A 24693-nucleotide genomic window follows, 5' to 3' on the forward strand; every position below is an offset into this window, starting at 1 on the left:
CACCAATCTCCAACCTGATAAACAAGTACATCCACCACTGGTAAGACGGTAGATTGTCATACTCTTTCTGAAGAATAAATAAGAAAATCACTGGTAAAAGCCTCAAGGATTAAGAAACAAAGTTTAAGAATTAATAATCAGGGACATATGCAAAGATTAAGGTATCAGTATGTCCACTACAGCCTTAAAATGTTGAAAGGTTGGAAATAATTTAACATTCCAAAATAAGAAATTGGTTAAATGCAATATTTCACATAGTGAAGCACTATGTAAACACTAAAAATTATGTAGTGGGAAAACAGGGGAAAATATATAAGATGTATTGATTAATTTTTAGAAGTAGGTTAAAAATAATATATGCAGTATGATTCTAGTTAAGTTAAATTTCCCATGCACGTAAAAAAGGAATCTAAGGACACTGTCAACAATTTTCTTTTGGTACTGGTTTAGGAATTGGGGTGACTTTTATTGTATTTTGTGTGCTTTTTTTGTATTTTCCAAACTATCTACAATGGACATAAATACTTTACAATTACAAAAGTACGTTTTTTGAAAGTCTGGCCAAGAAAAAATCAATAGTTAGAAGGAATATCTAAGGGATATGACTGTTATTCATTCCTGAAGTTTCCAAACTCTGTTTCTATACCAAGTCAGATGACAAGAACATTGTATACCCCTGTATATGACATTTTCACTTTTTATCACCTTGCATGCAGCATCACTTTTACTTTCTAGAGAAAGTTTCATAGGACTATGATTTAATTTTATATCATAGGCCTTATAAAGGTTGATGCAATATCATATGAGGATTGATTTAGATTCTTCTGTAAAGCAGTTCTACTAAAAATTCTATCCACTGGGTGGTTTGCTTCCCTCCCCCCGGTACATGCTGTCAGCTCCTGATGTGCTAGGATGTTGTCTATTATTAGCAAATAAGATCTAAATGCTTCCTTTTAACTTTAACCATGTTCAATTACAGCACCCCTTTTTAGTCTTGGTTTGCTGACATAACTATATTCCCATCCTCTTAATTTTTTGTCTTACATTCTCTTACTAATTTTCTATTTTAATGATTCTTAATAGGAAACAGATGGCATGCTCAAAATTAGAATAAATCAAGAAGAATATAATAAGGGGACAATCGACAAAGGAGGGCTGGAATTCAGGGCAATCATAAGACATCATGCAATAGCTGAGCTGCTTTACCACCCACTGACCAGAGTCAGAGAAAGTTGTGTGAGGAGGGCCACCTGACAGGAGCTGAGAACTTCGGTGGAGGACACAGCTGGTCATCACAACCCTGCAGGGCTAGGAGCTGGGGAAACAACTCTTCCAATGTCAGTCTCCTTTCTCATCCCCATCTCTAGTGTTCTGTCTTGACTGAATCCAACCAGAAGCCAGAGGGCAAGGGAGTTGTACAAGACAACTGAAAAGAATGGAGAGTAGATATGACCCAAGAGGAGGATGTCTGGGAAAATAGTGTTAATGCCTCTTATTATAATTTGCTTGAAAGTAGGTGATTTCTATATGCATAAATAAATAACATGAATCTCTTTTACTTTGGTGTTCACTTTGGTCACTTATGAGAGCATTTTTCAATAGCAGAGCTGTCTACTTGAATTGGCAATAGCTGTTTTTTGTTGTGATGTAGCCTTATGTCCTTAGAACAATGATGAGCCAAGAAAGTGTTCTGGGGTAAACACATTAGTTATCTCCCTCTTAATTGAAATGCCAGGTGGATTAAAAAATAACTGTCATGTCTTCTTTAGAAGTAAGGTCTATTTTCAGTATGGGTATTGAAATATTACATAATGATCATGTCATATGTTGATATTGCTAAAATGAATTTGTCTGTAATCTTGTTTAATTTCTCTCTTTCCACTATTCATTAGGAAGGGAGTATATATACTGAGGATGTTGTATTTCACAGCCTGAGGTGTCATGGAGAGTGAAAACTGAAAAGTAATCAAACCTCAGAGTCATTCAATCATAACTTCTTAGAGCTGAGGTGATTTTAGCAATCATTTAATCCAAACACCTCATTTTACAATTGAGGAGGCAAAATCCCACAGAGCCTGCATAACTTGCCCAAGGTCATCCACCCCATTAGGGCCTCCTAGTTTGGCATATTTTCCTCTATACCTCAGCATTAAAGTACAGTTGTATACTGCTCATTCATTATATTCATTCATTCAACCAATATCTGTTGAGCGCCTTGTGCCAGGCACTGGAGACAAAACAATGAAAACAGACAAAACCCTCTTTTTTTATGGGCCTTACATTCTAGAAGAGAAAGATAAAACAGCCAATAAATAAATAGATGCGTGTCAGGTGGGATAATAAGTGCTAAGATAAAAAATAAAAGTAGGGCAAATGGATAAAGTGACAGAAAAGGAGAATGCTGTTTTAAGTTTGGTAATTGAGGATGAACTTCCTCTCTGATAACATGATATTGGAGTGGGACCCTGAATGAAGTGAGAGTGAGTTATGCAGCCATCTGGAAGAGTAGTATTCCAGGCAGTGGGAACAGCTAATGCAGAAGCCTCAAAGGACATGTGCCAGGGTGTTGGAAGAGGAGGAGATAGATTGAGACCACCTAAAAAGTACATATACTTAGAGGACTGAGCCCTCAGGGTACTCCAAGGCCCAGAAGTTAGAATGATGAGGAGGATACATCCAAGTTTATTGAGAAGGAGAAACCAGTGAGATAAAAGAGCGAAATTAAATAAAAGCAGAGAGAATGGCTTCCTGGGAGCCAAGTATCAAGTTTTCCAAGGAGGAGACAGTGATCACTTCTGTATTAATAGTTCAAGTAAAGTGAGGACTGAGAACTGACTCCTGGAATGAGCAACATGGAGATGAATGATGACCTTGGTAAGCACAGCTTTGCTAGAGTGGAGGGACAAAATAGCCCATGAGAGAATGAATGGAAAGAAGTTGGAGACAGTGTGTAGGCTATAGAATGGTACAATTTCTAAGGGAGGGGATGTGGAGTCAAGGGAGAGTATTTTTTTAAAAATAGAAGTCATCATGGTATATTTGTAGATTAAAAGGAAAGATCTAGAAGAGAAGAGAGAAATGTGGTGGGAGAGAGATTGGGATGACCTTGAATAGGAGAGAGGGGATAGGGTGCAGTGCATAAATGAAGGGGCTGGGCTTAGGAGCACAGATATTTCATGCATTGTAAAAGGGAAGGTGGATAATGGGTGTGAATTCTGATTGGTTGGTAGATGTGATACTGGAAGCCTGTGGAGATTCTCTTTTTGTTAAATAAGATGTTGATAGGTAAAAAAAATCGCATCAAAATCATTATTGTTTTTTGGTCTCCTTAACAAAAGAACAGCACCAAAGAAGCAATGAAGGTGGTTTTTGTAATCCATTCATAATACATGTCTTACACTTGACACTTCAACTGTGATCAAACTATAATGGTGTATGTAAGTGATGAATCAACAAATTTTACACCGGAAATTAATATTGTACTATATGTTAGCTAGCTGGAATTTAAATAAAAACTTGGGGGAAAAAATAAAATTGTGTGGTTTCTTAAAAATTGTTTAGTCATAGTGGTTCGTTAACCCAAGGAGAGAAATCCTGAGGGAATATTAAGAAGAGTAAGGAGACAGACACAGTGAAACCGTGTGCATGTATAGAACAACAAATACTCCTAGTAAGGAGACTACTAAAGAGTTTTAAAATTATCAGTTTCCCGTCTATTTAACAATTCTGAGTAAACTAGGACAGGACCAAAGTCATGAAAATGACCCTAAAGAGAATAGTTTAAAAGAGTTTTCTCAAAATTGATTAATCACAGAATTAACAGCAAACAGCAATCACAACGGTGCACAGCATAGCACAGTGTTTAGAATCATGAACTATGGAGTTAGCCCTCCTGGGTTCAAATTCTGAACCTCTTTATGGCTGTATTACTTTGGGGGAAATTATGTACCTTCTATGTGTCTCCGTTTTTTCCTTTATAAAATGAAGATCGTATTAGAACCTTGCCCTTAGTGTTATCAAGAAGATTAAATGAACATAGAACAGTGCCTTGTATGAAGCAAGCACTATATAGATGTCAACTAATTAAATCAAATTACCATGAATAATCAAAACCTAGACAGAAAATATAGCCAAAAATTGATACCTAGAGTTAATTTAAAAAAAAATTAAACTGACTATTGAAAAATCTCTTACAGAGAAACATACATTTGGCTCTTGATGATCCAGGCTGCTTTTTCCCCCCCTCTCCATCTGACTTTTTCTTAAAACTGTGTCCTAACAAAGAGTAGGAAGATTCCATCATCAAGTTTTTGTTTTTTACCTTTTAAAGAGAAGTTCTAGTGGAAATTTTCATTTTTCCCAGTTTTATTGAGAAATAATTGGTATATATCCTTGTATAAGTTTAAGGCATACAGTATGATGGTTTGATTTATATATATTGTAAGATGATAACCATAAGAGGTTCAACTAACATCCAATTTCTCATATAGATACAATAAAAAGAAAAGAAAGAAGAAAAGAATAAAGGGAAAAAATTTTTTTCTCCTTGTGAAGGGAACCCTTAAGATTTACTCTCTTAGCAACTTTCTATACAGCAGTGTTAACTATGGTCACCATGTTGTATGTTAAATATTGTTATGTATTTATCTTATAACTGGAAGTTTGTACCTTTTGACAATCTTCCTCTAATTTCCCCTCCCACCACCCCATCTTGTGATCGTAAGTCTGATCTCTTTATCAGAGTTTTTTTTTTAAGATTCCACACATAAGTGAGAGCATATAGTATTTGCCTTTCTCTGACTTTGTTTAGCATAATTACTTTCTCTGACTACACTTAGAGTTATGATTTCACTTTCTCTGTCTTACTTCATTTAGCATAATGCATTCAAGGTCCATCCATGTCAAATGGTATATTTCCTCATTTTTAATGGCTGAATAATATTCCATTGTGTCTACAGTACTACAACTTCTTTATTCATTCATCCACTGATGGATACTTAGGTTGTTTCCATGTCTTGACTATTGTAAATAATGCTGCTTTGAACATGGGGGTACAGATATCTTTTTGAGTTAATGTTTTTGATACCTTTGGATATAGCCCCAAAAGTGGAATTTCTGGATTATATGATAGTTCTATTTTTAATATTTTGAGGGTCTTCCATACTGTTTTCCATAGTGGCTGTACCAATTCATAATCTCACCAACAGTGCACAAGTTTCCCTTTTCTACACATCCACGTCAGTGTTTGTTCCTCTTGTCTTTTTGATTATAGCCATTCTAAAGAGCATTGGGTGATATCTCATTGTGATTTTGATTTGCATTTCCCTAATGATTAGTGATGCTGAGCATCTTTTCATGTACCTCTGGCATTTTATATGTCTTCTTTGTAAATGTCTATTCAGATCCTTTAAAAATGCCTTATTTTTAAATTGGGTTGTTTTGTTTTTGCTGTTAAGTTGTAGGAGTTCTTTATACATTTTGGATATTAACCCTTTATCAGATATTTGGTTTGCAAATATGTTTTCCCATCCCACAGGTTGTCTTCTCACTTTGTTGGTGGTTTCTTTTGACTGCAGAAGCTTTTTAATTTGATGTAGTCCTACTTATTTATCTTTTGTTGCTTGCGCTTCAGGTATCATACTGAAAAATCATTACTAAGATCCATGTCAAGGAGCTTTGTTCCTATGCTTCCTTCTAGGAGTTTCACAGTTTCAGATCTTATATTTAAGTCTTTAATCCATTTTGAGTTGATTTTTGTGAATGGTATAATATATGGTTCCAATTTCATTCTTTTCCATATGAATATCCAATTATCACAGCTACATTTATTGAAGAGACTGTCTGTTTTCCAGTGAATATTCTTGCCTCTCTTATAAAGTATTAGATGACCATATAGGGTTGGGTTTATTTCTGGGCTATTTCTTTCCATTAGTCTATTTGCTTATTTTTATGCCAGTACCATAATGTTTTGATGACTATAGGTTTATAGCATAGCTTGAAATCAAGAAGTATGATACCTCCTGCTTTATTCTTTCTCAGGATTTCCTTGGCTATTCAGGGTCTTTTGCAGTTCCACATACATTTCAGGAGAGTTTTTTCTACTCCTGCCTTTGGACTTTTGATAGTGATTGCACTGAATTTATAGATGGTTTTCAGTAATATTGACATATCAATAATATTACTTCTTGCAATCTATGAACACAAGATACCTTTCCCTTTATTTGTGTCTTCTTCAATTTCTTTCATCAGGGTCTTGTAGTTTTTAGCATGAAGACATTTCACCTCCTTAGTTAAATGTGTTAAGCATTTTTTTTTGTTTTTGATGCTTTTGATGCTACTATAAATAGGATTTTGTTTTTAAATTTTTCATTTTTACTGTATAGAAATGCTATTGATTTTTGTATGTTGATTTTGTATCCGGTAACTTTACTAAATTTATTGATTAGATGTATCAGTTTTTGGTTGAGTCTCTAGGATTTTCTATATATAAAACTATGTTGTCTGCAAATAGAGACAATTTTACTTCTTCCTTTCCAATCCTGATGCCCTTCCCTTCTTCCTTTCCTCCCTCCCTCTCTTTCTTTTCTTTCATTGCCTGATTGTTCTAACTTGGACCTCCAGTACTATGTTGAATAAAAGTAAAGTATGAGAATCCTGTTTTTCCTGATTTTAGAGGAAAAGCTTTCATCCTTTTCCCATTGAATATGATGTCAGCTGTGGGCTTGTCTTATATGGCCTTTATTATGTTAAGATATGTTCTCTTTATGCCTGATTAAGAGTTTTTATCATGAATGGATGTTTAATTTTACTGAATGCTTTTTGTGCATCTATTGATATGATCATATAATCCTTTTCTTTCATTCTATTAATGTGATGTATCACATTGGTCGATTTGCATATGTTGAAACATCTTTGCATCCCAGAGATAAATCCCACTTGATCACGATGAATGATACTTTTAATGTACAGCTAAATTTAGTTTGCTAGTATTTTATTGAGAATTTTGGTATCTACATTCATCAGGGATATTGACCTATAGTTTTCTTTTCTAGTAGTGTCCTTTTCTGATTTTTGTATCAGGATAATGATGGCCTCAAAAAATGAGTTTGGGAATGTTCTCTCCTCTTCAAATTTTTGGGAAGAGTTTGAGAAGGATTGGTGTTAATTGTTCTTTAAATGTTTACTAAAATTCAACAGCGAAGGCACCTGGTCCTAGGCTTTTCTTCATTGGGAGATATTTTATTCCTGATTTAATCTTCTTACTAGTAATTGGACTATTCAGATTTACTATTCCTGATTCAGTCTTGGTAATTTGTATGTTTCTAAGAATTTTCCCATTTCTCCTAGGTTGTCCAGTTTTTTTGGCATATAAATGATCACAGCAGCCTCTGATGATCCTTTTCTTGTCTGTAGTATCAGTTATAATGTCTCCTTACTCATTTACAATTTTGTTGGTTTGGGTCTTTTCTCTTTTTTTCCCCTTAGTCTACCTAAGGGTTTGTCAATTTTGTTTATCTTTCCGAGAACCAACTCTTAGTTTGGTTAATTTTTCAATAGTTTTTCTGTTCTCTATTTCATTTATTTCTGCTTTGATCTTTACTATTTCCTTTCTTCTGCTAATTTGGGTTCATTTTGTTTTTCTAGTTCCTTAAGGTGTAGAGTTAGGTTGTTTACTTGAGATATTTCTTGCTTCTTAATGTAGGCACTTATTGCTATGAATTTCCCTCTAAGAACTGCTTTTGCTATGTCCCATAAGTTCTGGTATGGTTTCTATTTTCATTTGTCTCAAGAAACTTTATTTCCTCTTTAACTTCTTCCTTGAGTCATTGATTATTCAAGAGAGTATTGTTTAATTTCCACATGCTTGTGAATTTTCCAGTTTTCCTCTTGTTATTGATTTCTAATTTCATACCATTGTGGTCAGAGAAAATACTTGGTACAATTGTAACCTTCTTATATTTGCTAAGACTTATTTTGTGGTCTATCATAAGGTCTATCCTAGAAAATGTTCCATGTGCACTTAAGAAGAATACGTATTCTGTTGTTGGATAGAATGTTTTGTATATGTCTGTTAGTTCCATTTGTTCTATAGTATTATTCAGATCCATTGTTTCCTTATTGATTGTCTGTTTGTAAATCTATCCATTGTTTAGAGTAGACTATTAAAGGGCCCAACTCTGACTGTATTACTGTTTATTTCCCCTTTTAGTTTTGTTAGTTTTTGCTTTACATATTTAGGCACTCCAATGTTGGGTGCCTAAATATTTACAGTTGTATCATCTTGATGTCTTGAACCCTTTATCATTATATAATGACCTTCTTTTTCTATTTTTACCATTTTAAGTTTAGAGTCTATTTTATCTGATGTAAGTATAGCTACCTTTGGAGTTTTATTAGTTTGTTTTGTTTAGTTTTTTTGTTGTTGTTTGGTTGGTTGGCTTTGCTTACCATTTGCTTGAAATATCTCTATCCATCCCTTCACTCTCAGTCTATGTGTATCTTTAATGCTAAAAAAGAGTCTCTTATAGGCAGCATATTGTTGGGTCTGGGTTTTCAGTTTTTTTATTAAATTAATTCAGCCATTATATGTCTTTTGAGTGTGGGAATTTAATCTGTTTACATTTAAAGTAATTTTTGATAGGTAAGAAATTACTATTGTCATTTTGTTAATTGTTTTCTGGTTATTTCGTAGGTATATTGTTCTTTGTTTCTTATCTTTCTCTCTTTTTTGAGTTTTGATGTCTTGGTATTGATATGCTTTGACTTCTTTATCATGTTCTTTTGTGTAATTACTACAAGATTTTCATTTGTGGTTATCATGAGGCTTACCTAAAATATGTTAAATTTATTTATTTTTTAAAAAAGATTTTATTTATTTGTCAGAGAGAGAGGGCAAGCAAAAGCAGGGGGAGCGGCAGGCAGAAAGAGAAGCTAGCTCCCTGGGATCATGACCTGAGCCAAAGGCAGACACTTAACCAACTGAGCCCCCCAGGTATCCCTATTAAATTTATATTAAACCTATTTTAAATTGATAACAGCTTAATGTCAATAGAATTAATATATTTTACACATTTGCTTCTTTTCTCCATCATATTCTAGGTTATTGCTCTTACAATTTACATGTGTTTCCTTGTATTGTGTAACCTGTAATAGACGATTGTATTGATTTTTTCCATATTCTTTTTTTAACTTTTAAACTAGAAGTGTGAGTTATATACCACTATTACCATATTGCAGAATCTAACAATGATTATATATTTACCGTTACCAGTGAAATTTATGCTACTTTTTTGTGTTTTTATGATGTTGATTAGCATTCTTTTATTCCCACTCAAGAACTCTCTTTAGTATTTCTTATAAGGCAGGTCTGGTGGTAATGAACTCCTTCAGCTTTTGTTGTTTGGGAGTCTTTATTCCTCCATTTCTGAAGGACAGCATCACTGGGTATAAAATTCTTGACTGACGATTATTTTCTTTCAATTTTTTTGAATGTCATCCCATTGTCTCCTGGCCTGAAATGTTTGTGTTGAGAAATCCACCTATGGTTTTGTATGGTCTTATACGTAACTTCTCTCTTTTTTCTTGCTACTCTTAAAATTCATTCTTTGTCTTTGACTTTTGACAACTTACTTATCATCTGTCTCAGTGTAGCCCTATTTTGGTTCAACCTATTTGGGGTCTTTTGGGACTCTAGGATATGAATGTTCATTTCTCTCCCCAGTTTGAGAAGTTTTTAGCCATCACTGCTTTAAATATATTTTCTGTCCCTTTCTTCTGTTTTCATTCTGGAATTCCCATAGTATGAATATTATTTCTTTTCATCACATCCTATAATTTCCATAGGCTTTCTTTACTCTTTTTCATTTTTTTTCTTTTTCTCCTCTAACTAGGTAGTTTCCAACGTCCTATCCTCTCAGTTGCTGAATCTTTCTTCTCCATGGTTGAGTCTACTTCTGAAACTTTCTGTTGAGTTCTTCAGTTCAGTTGTTGTGTTTTTAACTTGAGGATTTCTGTTTGTTTCGGTTTTGGGTTTTTGAGGTTTTTTTATTTGTTTGTTTGGTTTTTTTTGATGGTTGCCATATCCTTGTTGAACTTCTTTTGTTCATGAACTGTTTTCCTAATTTTGTTTATTTCTCTGCATTTTCTTGTACTTCACTAAACTTCCTTAAGAGGATTATTCTGAATTTCTTCTCTGGGAGTTCATAGATCTCCCTATCTTTAGGATCAGTTATTAGAGTTTTATTAGTTTCTTTTGGTGGTATCATATTTATTTGATTCCTTATGTTGGTTTCTGTGCATTTTAGTAATGGAGCTTCTTTTGCAGACTTTATAGGTTTGCTTTGGCAGAGACGGTTCTTCACCAGTCAGCTCAGTTTGGGTTTCTGGGTGTGTCTGCTGGTAATGTCTCTGGGCAGGTGGGGCTTACTATTATGGACTATTTTGGGGTGAGGGAACTATTCAAGCTCTGAGAAGAGGGATGGGAGGTATGCCATTGACTGAGAACATTTAAATAGGACTGCTGGCTTGGTTCCCTATACAAGTGAGGCTGTAGGATGGGCTCCGCAGTTGTTTGAATTCACGGGTCAGGCTTACTAGATGGTTGGGACTGGATACAATATTCAGTTAGTAGATGGAGCTATGAATTAGCTTCCCTGCACTGTCAGGGCATCAGGACACAGCCCAGGGCCTGTACAGCTCATTGTCTGGGGTACCAAATCAGTCCAAACTCCCTAAGCTATCAGTACTCACTGAGAGAGGCAGGGAAGTCACACCTTAATTATGTGTGTGTGTATGTACCTACACAAATATATCCATTCGTAAATATTATGTATATATGCATATGTATTTAATTTACTATATGTAGCCATGCTTAATTTAACTACTTGCAAACTCTATATAGTTCACTCCATTTTGTATTTTTAATTTTTTTCTATTAACTCTCTTGTTCTACTCATAAAGTTTGAAGGTAAAAGAAACCCTTCTGTATTATTAGTTAAGAGCTTCTACTAACCTAACCAAGAATTGCATATTATCTTTGTGGTGGAGCAGGAAAACGTATCCCTTTAAAAAGATACCAAAGTGGTGCCTGGATGGCTCAGTTGGTTAAGTGTCCAACTCTTGATCTCAGCTCAGGTCTTGATCTTAGGGTCATGAGTTCAAACCTGGCACTGGGCTCCATGCTGGGTGTGGAGCCCACTTAAAATAGATAGATAGATAGATAGATAGATAGATAGATAGATAGATAGATAGATACATATCAGAAAAGGGACAATTTCTGTTGGAGTAGGGTGACTTCTTACAATTTCACGAAGGACCAGGTATAATGTGTGTCACATTAAAGACACTTGGTACATACTTACTGAATAAATGAATACATACATGGATGAATGATCATCCTAAATAGGACCTTTAGTGACCCCTTTGGGTTTATATACAATCTTACTGTCAATATATCTTACTGGGAGCTGATACAACTGTTTTTTGTATAACGTGGTGAGAACTAAAAGGAAGCTTTTCCTGAGCTTGGGTGGGTTTGGCCCAGTGGTGGAAGTATTAGGAATGCCAAGTTCCTAAGTAGTTTTATCAGCCTGCTTCCTGCCAAGAGAATTTTGGGAAGTCCATGAGCCTCCTTGCATTTCATATTCACTCTGTCCCTTTCAGTCCAAGCTGGCAGTGTTTCTGATAAAATTTTCTCAAGAACCAAGTGAGCCTTTGCAGATTTTATGGGGATTCACTCCATTACACAAAAGCCACACACCCACAGGTCTTTTTGAGATAATCCTTTCTCTCTCTCTTGGTTTTCTATTGAGGTGGCTGAGAGAAAATGCCCTTAAACTTCCCAGAGGCTTTCTAGTTTGAGATCTATGAGAAACACCCTTAATCTCTCGGAAGGGTCTTTTATATGACTGAATACTCTGACCCTGTGATATTTTCAAGGCTCTAACAAAGGATTGTATATTCACACTTTCAGCCTTTTCCTATGGCATGATGGCAGCAATAATCTCTTAACTCTGGAGTCTTTTGCTACTTAGATCGGTTGAGAATTTCCCAAAGCATCAAATCTCTCCTTTTTACTGTAAGTAGCAAAAAACCCTAGTGGCATCTTCAACACTTCATAAATCTTCTTACCTCATCACATATGAAGTTCATTATTCAGGAATGTTTTCCACCTAACTGCAGCACAGAATTAATTCCTTAGGCTTCCTGTCACCACATAACAGTGATCCTTTCTCTAGTTTTGAAGAATATGTTCATCACTTCCTTCTTAGACTCAGCAGCCACATCTTTAACATCCTCTACTAAATCAGTTCAAGGCATTCTAGTCTTCTTTATATCATGTTCCTAAAATTCTTCCTGCTTTTTCCCACTGCCCAATTCCAAAGCCAGGTCCACATTTTCAGGTATTTGTTACGGCAACAATTCACTTCTAGATACCAAAAACTGTACTAGTTTTTTAATTGCTGTGTAAAAAATTACCACAAATTTAACAGCTTAAAACAATACTTACCTATGAGCTCTGACTCCTGTTTAAGTCAGAAGTCCAGCATGGTGTCCCTGGACTCTCTGCCCATGATCTCACAAGAATGAAATCACAGTGCCAAAAAAACTGAGTTCTCACCTGGAAGCTTTAGAGGAAAATATGCTTCCAAGCTCATTCTTGTTTTTGGCAGAATTCAGTTCCTTACAGTTGTAGGACTACAGGTTACAGGTTCCCATTTCCCTTCTGGCCGTCAGCCAGGCCACTCTCAGCTGCTAGAGTTCACCCGCACTCCTTGCCATGTGACCTCCTCAATCTTCAAGCCAAAATATTCAGTCACGTCCTTTTCAAGCTTTAAATCCCTGACGACCCCTCTTCTGACAAGCCAAAAAAAAACCTCTGTACTTTTAAAGGGCTCATGTGATTAGGTCAAGTCCTCCCAGGTAATCTCCCTTTCTCAAGGTTGTCTGTGTCATATAATATAACCTAACCACAGTAGTTATAATCCTGGTGATTATATAGGGTGTGTATCCCAGGAGGGCAGGAAATCTTGAGGCCCATCTTAGAAGCCTGCCTATCACAGGTGTGATTCATTGGCCCCTTTAAGTCCCAACAATCCTGAAGAAGTAGAGTTTATAGTCTGGGAATTTATTTTTTATCATTCTTCAGTGTCTACCTACCCCCCCCTTAGCTCTTTAGATCAGTATATTATTAGATTAAGAAACACTGGGGATTTCATGATAAATTGCTCTCATAAGAACCCAAAGATTCCCACGCTGAGAGAACAGCTTTGATCTGAATTGAGAAGATACTCTGAATTTCCTCCTAAGAGCAGAGCTTCCTGAATCTTCTGGGAAGCAGTACTGTTCTAGCCCTCTGGCCTGCATTCTGTTTATGATAGCCTACCCTCTTTTATTTTAGACTGTCTTTGCTGTCCCCTGGTTATCTGAGATGAATGTAATTCTGAGTATTTGCCACATCACCTGAGGTCAAGGGGGACCATGTAAGTGCCAAGGTTCTACCAACGCCTGGGTCTATTGATATTTACTGATATGATGTCACTTGAGGTTAAGATATCACAAAATGATAGATTCCTCCCCAGAAACATCTTGGAGGTAAGGCTGAAGGTCACATGGCTGGTGGGCCATGGCTGGTGGTTCCCACCCCTCAGCTGTACAAGGTGAAGGCTTCAATGCTGGATTAGGAACTGGTAAAATTGGGAGAGAAATGTATATGCTAGAGCAAGGAAGGAATATCTCTCCTTTTAATATGAGCCTTGCTTGAAATCTCTATTTTGGGAGTGAGGCTGAAACTATTCTTGCTTTGATCCCATAAGAACTCCAGGCATCAAGCAGCAAAAAACCTCCGAAAATGCTGTGATGCAGAGTAGTTTTTATGTTATTCAAGCCACCCAAAACACTACATCTAGTGAAAGGGTGGTACTGGGACCAATATTACATATCAGGCATTTTAAGGTTCACCTAGCACAGTAATTTTGTTTCTTACAATTGCTCCTAGGGATAGTTTATGGAAAGACATTATTCTTTGATTTTATCATGACAATAATTTCAAAAGTGGAGAGATGCTTCTGAAATATTGCCATTATCACCTAACAGCCTATGAATCAAAACTTACCTTGAGTCTTAAGATAAAACTATGAAAACTGTGAATGTTATGTTCAATTCGAGTTTTAAAGCACAGAAGAAAAAGTGATCTAATAATTTAAAGGTCAATTTGAAGAGCTGGGGACCTACCAGGGTAAACTTTGGTATACAAATTAAAATGTTATTCCAGCAAAAAGACGGTGTCATTCCCTAAAAAGACAAATTGCTGAGAAGAAGAATTAGGAGAAAGATGATCTGTTATTCAGAAATCCTCAGGTGGGGTTTTATACATAGAATAGTTTCTCTATCTCTACAGCTGCTAGTTTATGAGAAGAGAAATCCAGGCAGGTGAAATAGTAGATGAGGAAAAACAGAGCACCGGCTAACAAAGCAATCAGTCTCAAGTCAGGGGGAGCTTCTGACTTGAGAACCCATAGGAGGGTTTCTGGGAAACTGCTGTTAAACACTAAAGAACTAAAATTTGTCTCCAGCATAAAAATAGAACAAAGAGAGTATGGATTCATAGTATATATAAAGGTAGACAGAATTTCGGTCAGTTTGTTTGAGTTGACATAGAAATCTCCTTTCCTACCTTAAACAGAAATTTTGGATAAACTATAACACAACTGCACACAAACACACACAACTCCCCAGTGCCAAAGATAAAAATGGAACTCAAATCAGAGCAGTAAGAGGGAGCCAAAGTCAAAGGGCACTTGGACAGAACTAGGCCTGAGACAGGCCTGAGGAGCTGGTGGTTGGGTTTTTAATATTAGCTTCAAGACTTGTGTACATGGGAGCTGGAATCATGCCACCTAAAAAGAGCAAGAAGTCCTGTAGGACTTGTCCATACACAAAATGGGAACGAGATAGACTAGGACCACTCCCCAGAAAAGTGATAAAGGAGCTAACTTTCTGCTTGGGATCAGAGGAGGAAAACGGTTACCAGCAGAACCGAGGCAGGTGCTGCGCGTGAGTGTTAAGTCAGCACCCTCTGCAAGCTCACAGCACAGGTCCCAAATCTCACAGTTAATACATGCCCTGGTCCTGGGCCAGTAAAATGTATAGGGCCCTAAGCAGGAGCAAACAAAAACTCTCTGTAAAGATGCTCTCACTATCAGGTCATGGTTCATAAAGGAAATCACAGTTCACAAAGAGTTTAATAACTTGGATTACTGGATCATTTTAACTTCCATGAAACTGTTGACACTATAGACCAAATTTAAAGGTGGATGACCGATGACAGAAGATACAACTGACAAAAAGAAATAGTATCCAGAATTTATAAAGAACTTCTACAGATTAATAAAGACAATAGACAAACATAAAGCACTAATAAGCAAATCACAGAGGAAGAAAATTGCCCAATAAACATGAGGAAATTTTTCAATTTCACAAGCGATCGGGAGAATCTGATTTAAAACATTGAGATACTGTTCACATTCATCAGATTGGCAAAAGTCAAAAAGATTTATAATACCTTATAAACTAAAAAAAAAAAAAAAACCCAAACAACAACTTATAAAATTGAAAGCATACAAATCCTACCACACAGTAATTCCCCTCCTTGGTATACTGTGGAGAGAGCTGTGCACACATGCCCCAGTCGACATGTACAAGGTGGCTGCCCCAGCACAGTTGCAAGAACAAAACTTTAGAAACATAAATGTCAACCACTAAGAGAAGGGATGATGGCAGTCTCATTCTCTACGAAACAGTATATAACAGTGTAAAGGGGTGAACTCCATCTCTGTTTATTAATATAGCTATATCTCAAAAATGTAAAGTTAAATGAAGAAGTACATGCTGCAGAAGGATACAGTCTGAAAGTATTCGTGAAAAAATTTAAAAATCACAAACTACATATTAAAAGATGTTAAGAGCAGGGTGCCTGGGTGGCTTAGTCAGTTAAGCATCTGCCTTCAGCTCAGATCATGATCCCAGGGTCTGGGATCAAGCCCCACATCAGGCTCTCTGCTCAGTGGGGAGCCTGCTTCTCCCTCTCCCTCTGTCACTTCCCCTGCTTGTACTCTCTCGCTCTCTCTCTCTGTCAAGTCAATAAATAAAATCTTTTTTAAAAAAAGATGTTAAAAGCCATTGATGACCTAAAAAGATAGTAATAAAATTTATGATCAAGACTGACTTTGGGGAGGTAAGAAGGAAAATGGTACTGAGCACATCCTCAAGAGAGGACTTCAACTCGATTTGTAAAATAAAATAAGTCTGAAAAAGAATAAAAAAAATTAACAGTTTCAATGCTAGGTGATGTGTACTAATGTGTTTGTTTATACCACAAAAAATGATAAGATAAACAAAAATATCTAAATAAATATCCCAGATATATTTTTAAAATCCTGTATTAGATTCACTTTTTTTCTTCCACAGAATATCAGCAATCATTTTGAAGTTGTTAATAAGTGTTGTGATTAATTTTTTGAAAACTGGGAAGCAAATGTTTGTTCAAAAGTAGAGTGATGAATTTGTGTCAGCAAATGAAAAACAAACATTCTAACAAATAATAAGTCTAGAAGTAAATTCTTTAAAGGGCCTTCTAGTATTGCATGAATTGCTCTGCCCCCGGTACAATGTATTTTACCAGCAAAGACCTCTTTTGACAGTCAGTTGCTATACCACAATCAACCAGAATGTTACCCCGGTATCCTCTTGTCTTTGCATGTCCCTACTTAGTACAAGACTTAACAAGTCATAAACCCTATCTTTTCTTTACCTACTGCATTTTTTCTAATCACAAGTACCCGTGCTTATGAAGGTCAATTAACTGGATTCTCCTCCATGTCCACAAATCTTTGAAGTTTAAATGAACTGAAGTAAGACTCCTCTAGAACCTTATGAATCTTCCTAAGAACTGCCTATGATGATTCCATGCCAAACACCAAGATAAATCAAAGCTCAATCAGACAACTAAACATTCATTCACACAGTCAAAGCAATAGCAGATTTCATACTTTCTTTTTCTTCTCTGCTCTTTGTAATAATTCCTTCTCCTTCCATAGCTTCTCTTTCTCCTTCTCCTTTTCTCTTCTTCTGGCAGAAATTTCCATTTCCAGGGTTGCTACCTCTTCCTGGTGGGCTCGCCATTGAAGAACCTGAAATAAATGGAAATTCATTCCAATAACTATATCCAGTCAAGTGATTTTACAGACACAATAAGACTAGATTCTGTATCAAGCAGGTATCAAAGTTTTTCCAAATACACATTAAAATTCTGTGTGCGCATGAGTGTGTGACATGTGAACGACGTGTACGTAAGACGTGTGTGTGTGTGTGTATGTGTATTAGTGTTAAAAACAGAAAGCAGAGGAGAGAAAAAAAGATGGCGGAGGAGTAGTGGACCTTTTATCAGCTAGTCCCTTGAATCGAGCTGGGTATCTACCAGATCATCCTGAACACCCACGAAATCAGCCTGAGACGCAGGAAGATACATCTGGATCTCTACAAATGAACATCTCCAGCGCTGAGTATTGAGGTGCGAAGCTGGGAACCATGAATCTGCACACAGATATCGGTTGATAAAGAGAAGGGGGAGGGAGCCGCCCCGTTTGGGGGCCAGGAAGTTGTAGTCCCCTGTGCTGGAGAGTGGGCTGGACTTGTGGTCCGGTAGCCCCCGAGAAAGTAGACTGAGACCGGGAGCTGGGAGCAAGTGTGCAACCAGAATAAAAATCGCAGCTCTGAAGTGCACGCGCAACCAGACTGAAAACCGGCGTGCCGGAGCGTGCACGAACCACACTGAAACAGGGAGCTCGGGAGGGCGCGAGGAAACCGGGGCGGCTGGTGGTGTTAAAAGCACAAAGGACAGAGATGTGCCGACCCTGGGAGCGAGGACTGGGAGAGTGGCTGTGGGGCACACAACCCGGGACACTGCAGGGTTTTTAGCAGCACTGACAGAAACAGAGTGGCCAGGAGAGCTCAGTGGAGAGCAGACTGCGATCTTTCTGTTCTGAGATAGAGGCTAGGATTTGGCCACTGCTGCTCTGACTCTCAGAAGAGTCACAGAAAACCGCCAGGGAAAGCCGCCAAGAACAAAAGCACAGAAATACTGGTTTGCATTGTGCCCATCCCCATCCCCCCACAGGGGACGGGGCAACTCTACCCCAACAGGGTTGCCTTAGTATCAGCGGGGCAGTCCCCTCCCCCAGAAGGCAGGCTGAAAAATCAAGAAGCCCACATCTGGAAGGTCCCTGTAAAACAAGTGCACATTGCTTGGGTCCTGGCCAATAATTTGGGCTCTGTACATCCCTGCAACCACTCCTCATCAGAATGACAAAGAGGAGGAACCCCCAACAAAAGAAAGAAAAAGAGACTGTGGCCTCTGCCACATAACTAATGGATATGGATATAACCAAATTATCAGAAATGGTGTTCAGAGTAACACTGGTCAAAATGATGTGTAGGCTTGAAAAAAATATTAACGAAAATATTAACGAGAATATAGAATCTCTAAGGGCGGAAATGAAAGCGAATCTGGGAGAAATTAAAAATGCTATGAATCAAATGCAGTCTAAACTGGATGCTCTGATGGCCAGGGTAAGTGAGGCAGAAGAACGAATTAGTGAGTTGGAAGATGGGATGATGGAAACGAAGGAAAAAATGGGAACTTGGCTTAAAAAATACAATCTCAAGAATGTAGATTATGCGAGATTACCGACTCAATAAAATGTTCCAATGTCAGCATCATCGGCATCCCCGAGGGGGTGGAGAGAGAGGCCTAGAAGAAATATTTGAACAAACTGTAGCTGAGAACTTCCCTAATCTGGCAAAGGAAACAAGCATTCGTGTCCAAGAGGCAGAGAGGACCCCTCCCAAGATCAATGAGAACAGACCAATACCATGTCACATAATAGTACAATTCGCAAATCCTGGATCCAAGGATAAAATCTTGAAAGCAGCGAGGGGGAAGAGAATCCTCACTTACAGAGGGAAGAACATCAGAATAATGTCAAACCTGTGTACAGAGACCTGGCAAGCCAGAAAAAGCTGGCAAGACATATTCAGAGCACTAAGTTAGAAGAACATGCAGCCAAGGATCCTTTATCCAGCAAGGCTGTCATTCAGAATGGATGGAGAGACAAGGATCTTCCAAGACTGGTAAAAACTGAAAGAATATGTGACCACCAAGCCAGCCCTACAAGAAATATTAAAGGGGGTTCTATAAAAGTAAAAAGAACCCAAGAGTGACACAGAACAGAAATTTACAATCTATAGAAACAAGGACTTCACAGGCAACATGGTATCATTAAAATCATATATCTCAATAATCACTCTCAATGTGAATGGCCTAAACGCTCCCATAAATGACACAGGGTTGTGGATTGGATAAAAAGACATGACCCATCCATATGCTGTCTACAAGAGACTCATTTTTTTTTTAAGATTTTATTTATTTAGTTGATAGAGATAGAGACAGCCAGTGAGAGAGGGAAAACAAGCAGGGGGAGTGGGAGAGGAAGAAGCAGGCTCATAGCAGAGGAGCCTGATGTGAGGCTCAATCCCACAAAGTCGGGATCACGCCCTGAGCCGAAGGCAGACGCTTAATGACTGCGCCACCCAGGCACCCCTACAAGAGACTCATTTTGAACCTAAAGATACATCAGACTGAAAGTGAAGGGATGGAGAACCATTTTTCATGCCAACGGACCTCAAAAGAAAGCTGGGGTAGCAATTCTCATATCAGACAGATTAGATTTTAAACTAAAGACTGTAGTTAGAGATACAGAAGGACACTATATTATTCTTAAAGGATGTATCCAATAAGTGGATATGACAATTATAAATATCTATGCCCCCAACAGGGGAGCAGCTAGATACACAAGCCAACTCTTAACCAGAATAAAGAGACATATAGATAATAATACGTTAATAGTAGGGGACCTCAACACTCCACTCCCAGCAATAGACAGATCACCTAAGCAGAAAATCAACAAAGAAACAAGAGCTTTGAATGATATACTGGACCAAATGGACCTCATAGATATACACAGAATACTACACCCCAGAACAACAGAATACTCATTCTTTTCAAATGTGCATGGAACTTTATTCAGAATAGACCATATACTGGGTCACAAAACAGGTCTCAACCGATACCAAAAGACTGAGATTATTCCCTGCATATTCTCAGACCACAATGCTTTGAAACTGGAGCTCAATCACAAGGAAACATTTGGAAGAAACTCAAACACTTGGAAACTAAGAACCATCCTGCTCAAGAATGATGGGTAAACCAGGGAATTAAAGAAGAACTTAAGCAATTTATGGAAACCAATGAGAATGAAAACACATCAGTCCAAACGCTATGGGACACTGCAAAGGTAGTTCTAAGGGGAAAATACATAGCCATCCAAGCCTCACTCAAAAGAATAGAAAAATCTAAAATGCAGTTTTTATATTCTCACCTTAAGAAGCTGGAGCTGGAACAGAAGAACAGGCCTAACCCACACACAAGAAAGCAGGTGATCAAGATTAGAGCAGAGATCAATGAATTAGAAACCAGGAGCACAGTAGAGCAGATGAACAAAACTAGAAGCTGGTTCCTTGAAAGAATAAATAAGATTGAATAAATAAGACTTATTCAAAAGCATAGAGAAAGGACCCAAATTAATAAATTATGAATGAAAGGGGAGAGATCATGACCAACACCAAGGAAATAGAAACAATCATTAGAAACTATTATCAACAACTATATGCCAATAAATTAAACAACCTGGAAGAAATGTATGCCTTCCTGGAAACCTATAAACTACCAAGTCTGCAACAGGAAGAAATTGATTATTTAAACAGACCAATTAATTATGAAGAGATTGAAGCAGTGATCAAAAACCTCCCCAAAAACAAGAGTCCAGGGCCTGACGGATTCCCTGGGGAATTCTACCAAACATTCAAAGAAGAAATAATACCTATTCTCCTGAAGCTCTTTCAAAAAATAGAAACAGAAGGAAAACTACCAAACTCATTCTATGAGGCCAGTATTACCTTGATCCCCAAACCAGGAAAAGACCCCATCAAAAAGGAGAATTACAGACTGATATCCCTGATGAATATGGACACCAAAATTCTCAACAAGATCCTAGCTAATAGGATCCAACAGTACATTAAAAGGATTATCCATCAAGACCAAGTGGGATTCATCCCTGGGATGTAACGGTGGTTCAACATTCGCAAATGGATCAGTGTGATAGATCACATTAACAAGAAAATAAGACAAGAACCATATGATCCTTTCAATTGATGCAGAAAATGCATTTGACAAAATACAGCATCCTTTCCTGATTAAAACCCTTCAGAGTGTAGGGATAGAGGGTACATTCCTCAATTTCATAAAAATCATCTATGAAAAGCCTACAGCGAATATCATTCTCAATGTGGAAAAGCTGAAAGCCTTTCCCTTAAGATCAGGAACACGACAAGGATGCCCACTCTCACCATTATTGTTGAACATAGTACTAGAAGTCCTTGCAACAGCAATCAGACAACAAAAAGGAATATAAGGTGTTCAAATTGGCAAAGAAGAAGTCAAACTCTCTCTCTTCGCAGATGACATGATACTCAATATGGAAAACCCAAAAGACTCCACCCCCAAATTACTAGAACTCATAGAACATTTCAGTAATGTCGCAGGATACAAAATCAATGCTCAGAAATCAGTTGCATTTCTATACATGAACAATGAGACTGAAGAAAGAGAAATTAGGGAATCCATCCCATTTACAATAGCACCAAAAATCATACAATATCTTGGAATTAACTTAACCAGAGAGGTAAAGGATCTATATTCTAGAAACTACAGAACACTGTTGAAAGACATTGAAGAAGACACAAAAAGATGGAAAAACATTCCATGCTCATGGATTGGAAGAATAAACATAGTTAAAATGTCTATGCTACCCAGAGAAATCTACACTTTCAATGCCATCCCGATGAAAATACCATTGACATTTTTCAAAGAGCTGGAACAAACAACCCTAAAATTTGTGTGGAACCAGAAAAGACCCTGAATCACCAAGGAAATGTTGAAAAGGAAAAACAAAGCTGGGGGCATCACGTTGCCTGATTTCAAGCTATACTAAAAAGCTGTGATCACAAAGACAGCATGGTACTGGCACAAAAACAGACATGTAGACCAATGGAACAGAATAGAGAACCCAGAAATGGACCCTCGGCTCTTTGGGCAACTAATCCTCGACAAAGCAGGAAAAAACATCCAGTGGAAAAAAGACAGTCTCTTCGATAAATGGTGCTGGGAAAACTGGACAGCTACATGCAAAAGAATGAAACTTGACCACTCTCTCACACCATACACAAAGATAAACTCCAAATGGATGAAAGACCTCGATGTGAGACAGGAATCCATCAAAATCATAGAGGAGAACATAGGCTGTAACCTCTTTGACACTGGCCACAGCAACTTCTTTCATGACACATCTCCAAAGGCAAGAGAAACAAAAGAAAAATGAACTTGTGGGACTTCATCAAGATAAAAAGTTTCTGCACAGCAAAGGAAACAGTCATCAGAACAAAGAGACAACCCACAGAATGGCAGAAGATATTTGCAAATTAAACTTCAGATAAAAGGCTGGTATCCAAGATCTATAAAGAACTTCTCAAACTCAACACACGAGAAACAAATAATCAAATCAAAAAAATGGGCAGAAGATATGAACAGACACTTTTCCAATGAAGACATACAAATGGCTAACAGACACATGAAAAAATGTTCAAAATCATTAGCCATCAGGGAAATTCAAATCAAAACCACATTGAGATACCACCTTATGCCAGTTAGAATGGCAAAAATTGACAAGGCAAGAAACAACAAATGTTGGAGAGGATGTGGAGAAAGGGGAACCCTCTTACACTGTTGGTGGGAATGCAAGTTGGTATAGCCACTTTGGAAAACAGTGTGGAGGTCCCTCAGAAAGTTAAAGATAGAGCTACCTTATGACCCAGCAATTGCACTACTGGGTATTTACCCCAAAGATACAGACGTAGTGAAGAGAAGGGCTGTATGCACCCCAATGTTCATGGCAGCATTGTCCACAATAGTTAAATTGTAGAAGGAGCCAAGATGTCCTTCAACAGACGAATGGATAAAGAAGATGTGGTCCATATATACAATGGAATATTACTCAGCCATCAGAAAGAACGATTACACAACATTTGCAGCAACATGGACAGGACCGGAGAATATTATGCTAAGTGAAATAAGTCAAGCAGAGAAAGACAATTATCATATGGTTTCACTTATTTATGGAACATAAGAAATAGCAGGGAGATGGGTAGGAGAAGGAAGGGAAGAATGAAGAGGGGTAAACAGAAGGGGGAAGGAATCACGAGAAACTATGGACTCTGGGAAACAAACTGAGGGCTTCAGAGGGGAGGGGGTTGGGGGATTGGGATAGGCCGGTGATGGGTATTAAGGAGGGCACAAATTGCATGGAGCACTGGGTGTTATATGCAAACAATGAATCATGGAACACTACATCAAGAACTAATACTGTATGGTGACTAATGTAACATAATAAAAAATTTTAAAAAGAGAGAGAAAGCAACTTTGAAGTCATCTCATTCAGGGATTCTTCCCTTAGATTGATGGACTGAGATCCTAAAGAGTCTATGAATTGACTTCAAGGAATCTATGAATTCTCATAAATAGTATGTAAACATTTCTCTGTTTTTGCACAGGTGTGTTTTTCTGAAACAACAGTTCCAGTTTCTGATCAACAGTTTTCAAAAATTCTCAAATGATTAAGATCATAAAAAGTTTAAGAACCACTGCTAGATTTCATCCTTCTTATTTTATAAGTGAGGAAAATGAGCCTGAATGAAGATGAAAAAAAATATTTTAAGACTTTTAAAAGAACTTTCTGGGTACAGATTGGTATTACTGGTAGAAGCATAATTGGTACTGCACTTCTAAAGGACACTGGGCAATATGTAAATAAATATGTATCACAACATAAAATATGCATAGATTTTGACCCACAACTGCATTTTGGGGAAGTTATTCAAAGAAGACAATCAACTGGATAAGTCCACAAAAATGTATCCACAAGAGTGTTCACTGTAGTGCGGCTTAAACAGAAAAACTAGAGTCTAAATGTCTGGCAACAGGAGGTGGCTTAAATTAATTATGATATATTCATGTAATGACTGCCATTGAAAAAGAATGGTCTATACCTATATTCACTGACATAAAAAATGTCTACAACATATTATTAGATGCAAAAAAGCAGGTGCAAAACTACATTAATGGTATAATCTCCTTAACATAAAATATCATCTATTATAGACAGGAAAAGACTTAAAAGGAGATTTACCAAAATAATAATACTGGTTATCTCTGAAAGCATCATTTCATGAAATTCAAAAAATTTATTCTTTAAACCTTTCTGTGCTGAGTGACATTTTTACAATAAATATATGTTGTCTTTGTAAGCAGCAAACCAATGAAACTAACAAAACAGAAACAAATATTTACATGTTCCACATACACTAAGAAAACTAAGAAAGCAGAAAGAAGGAAGATGGAGAATTGTGCAGAATTCTTTTCAGAAAAGGAAGGAACTAGCATTTCCAATTTAGTACCTCATATCT

At 37.2% G+C, this 24693-nt stretch overlaps 1 protein-coding gene across 11 annotated transcripts in view; it reads right to left on the minus strand.

Moving 5' to 3' along the window:
* Positions 1-24693, minus strand: part of CCDC148 (coiled-coil domain containing 148) — a 242728-nt gene that overhangs the window by 76869 nt on the left and 141166 nt on the right. For all 11 annotated transcript variants that reach the window (XR_015723919.1, XR_015723916.1, XR_015723924.1 and 8 more), the window contains one exon: positions 17049-17189. Coding sequence is in view for 5 of the 11 variants with exons in the window: in XM_087860951.1 (XP_087717077.1) it covers positions 17049-17189 (141 nt within the window). In the remaining 6 variants the exon portion in view is untranslated. The remainder of the gene's footprint in view (positions 1-17048; positions 17190-24693) is intronic.

Source organism: Ursus americanus, chromosome 1, assembly GCF_024610735.1.
Source record: "Ursus americanus isolate L20-20 chromosome 1, mUrsAme1.1.p, whole genome shotgun sequence".
In the NCBI taxonomy this organism is placed as follows: Eukaryota; Metazoa; Chordata; class Mammalia; order Carnivora; family Ursidae; genus Ursus; species Ursus americanus.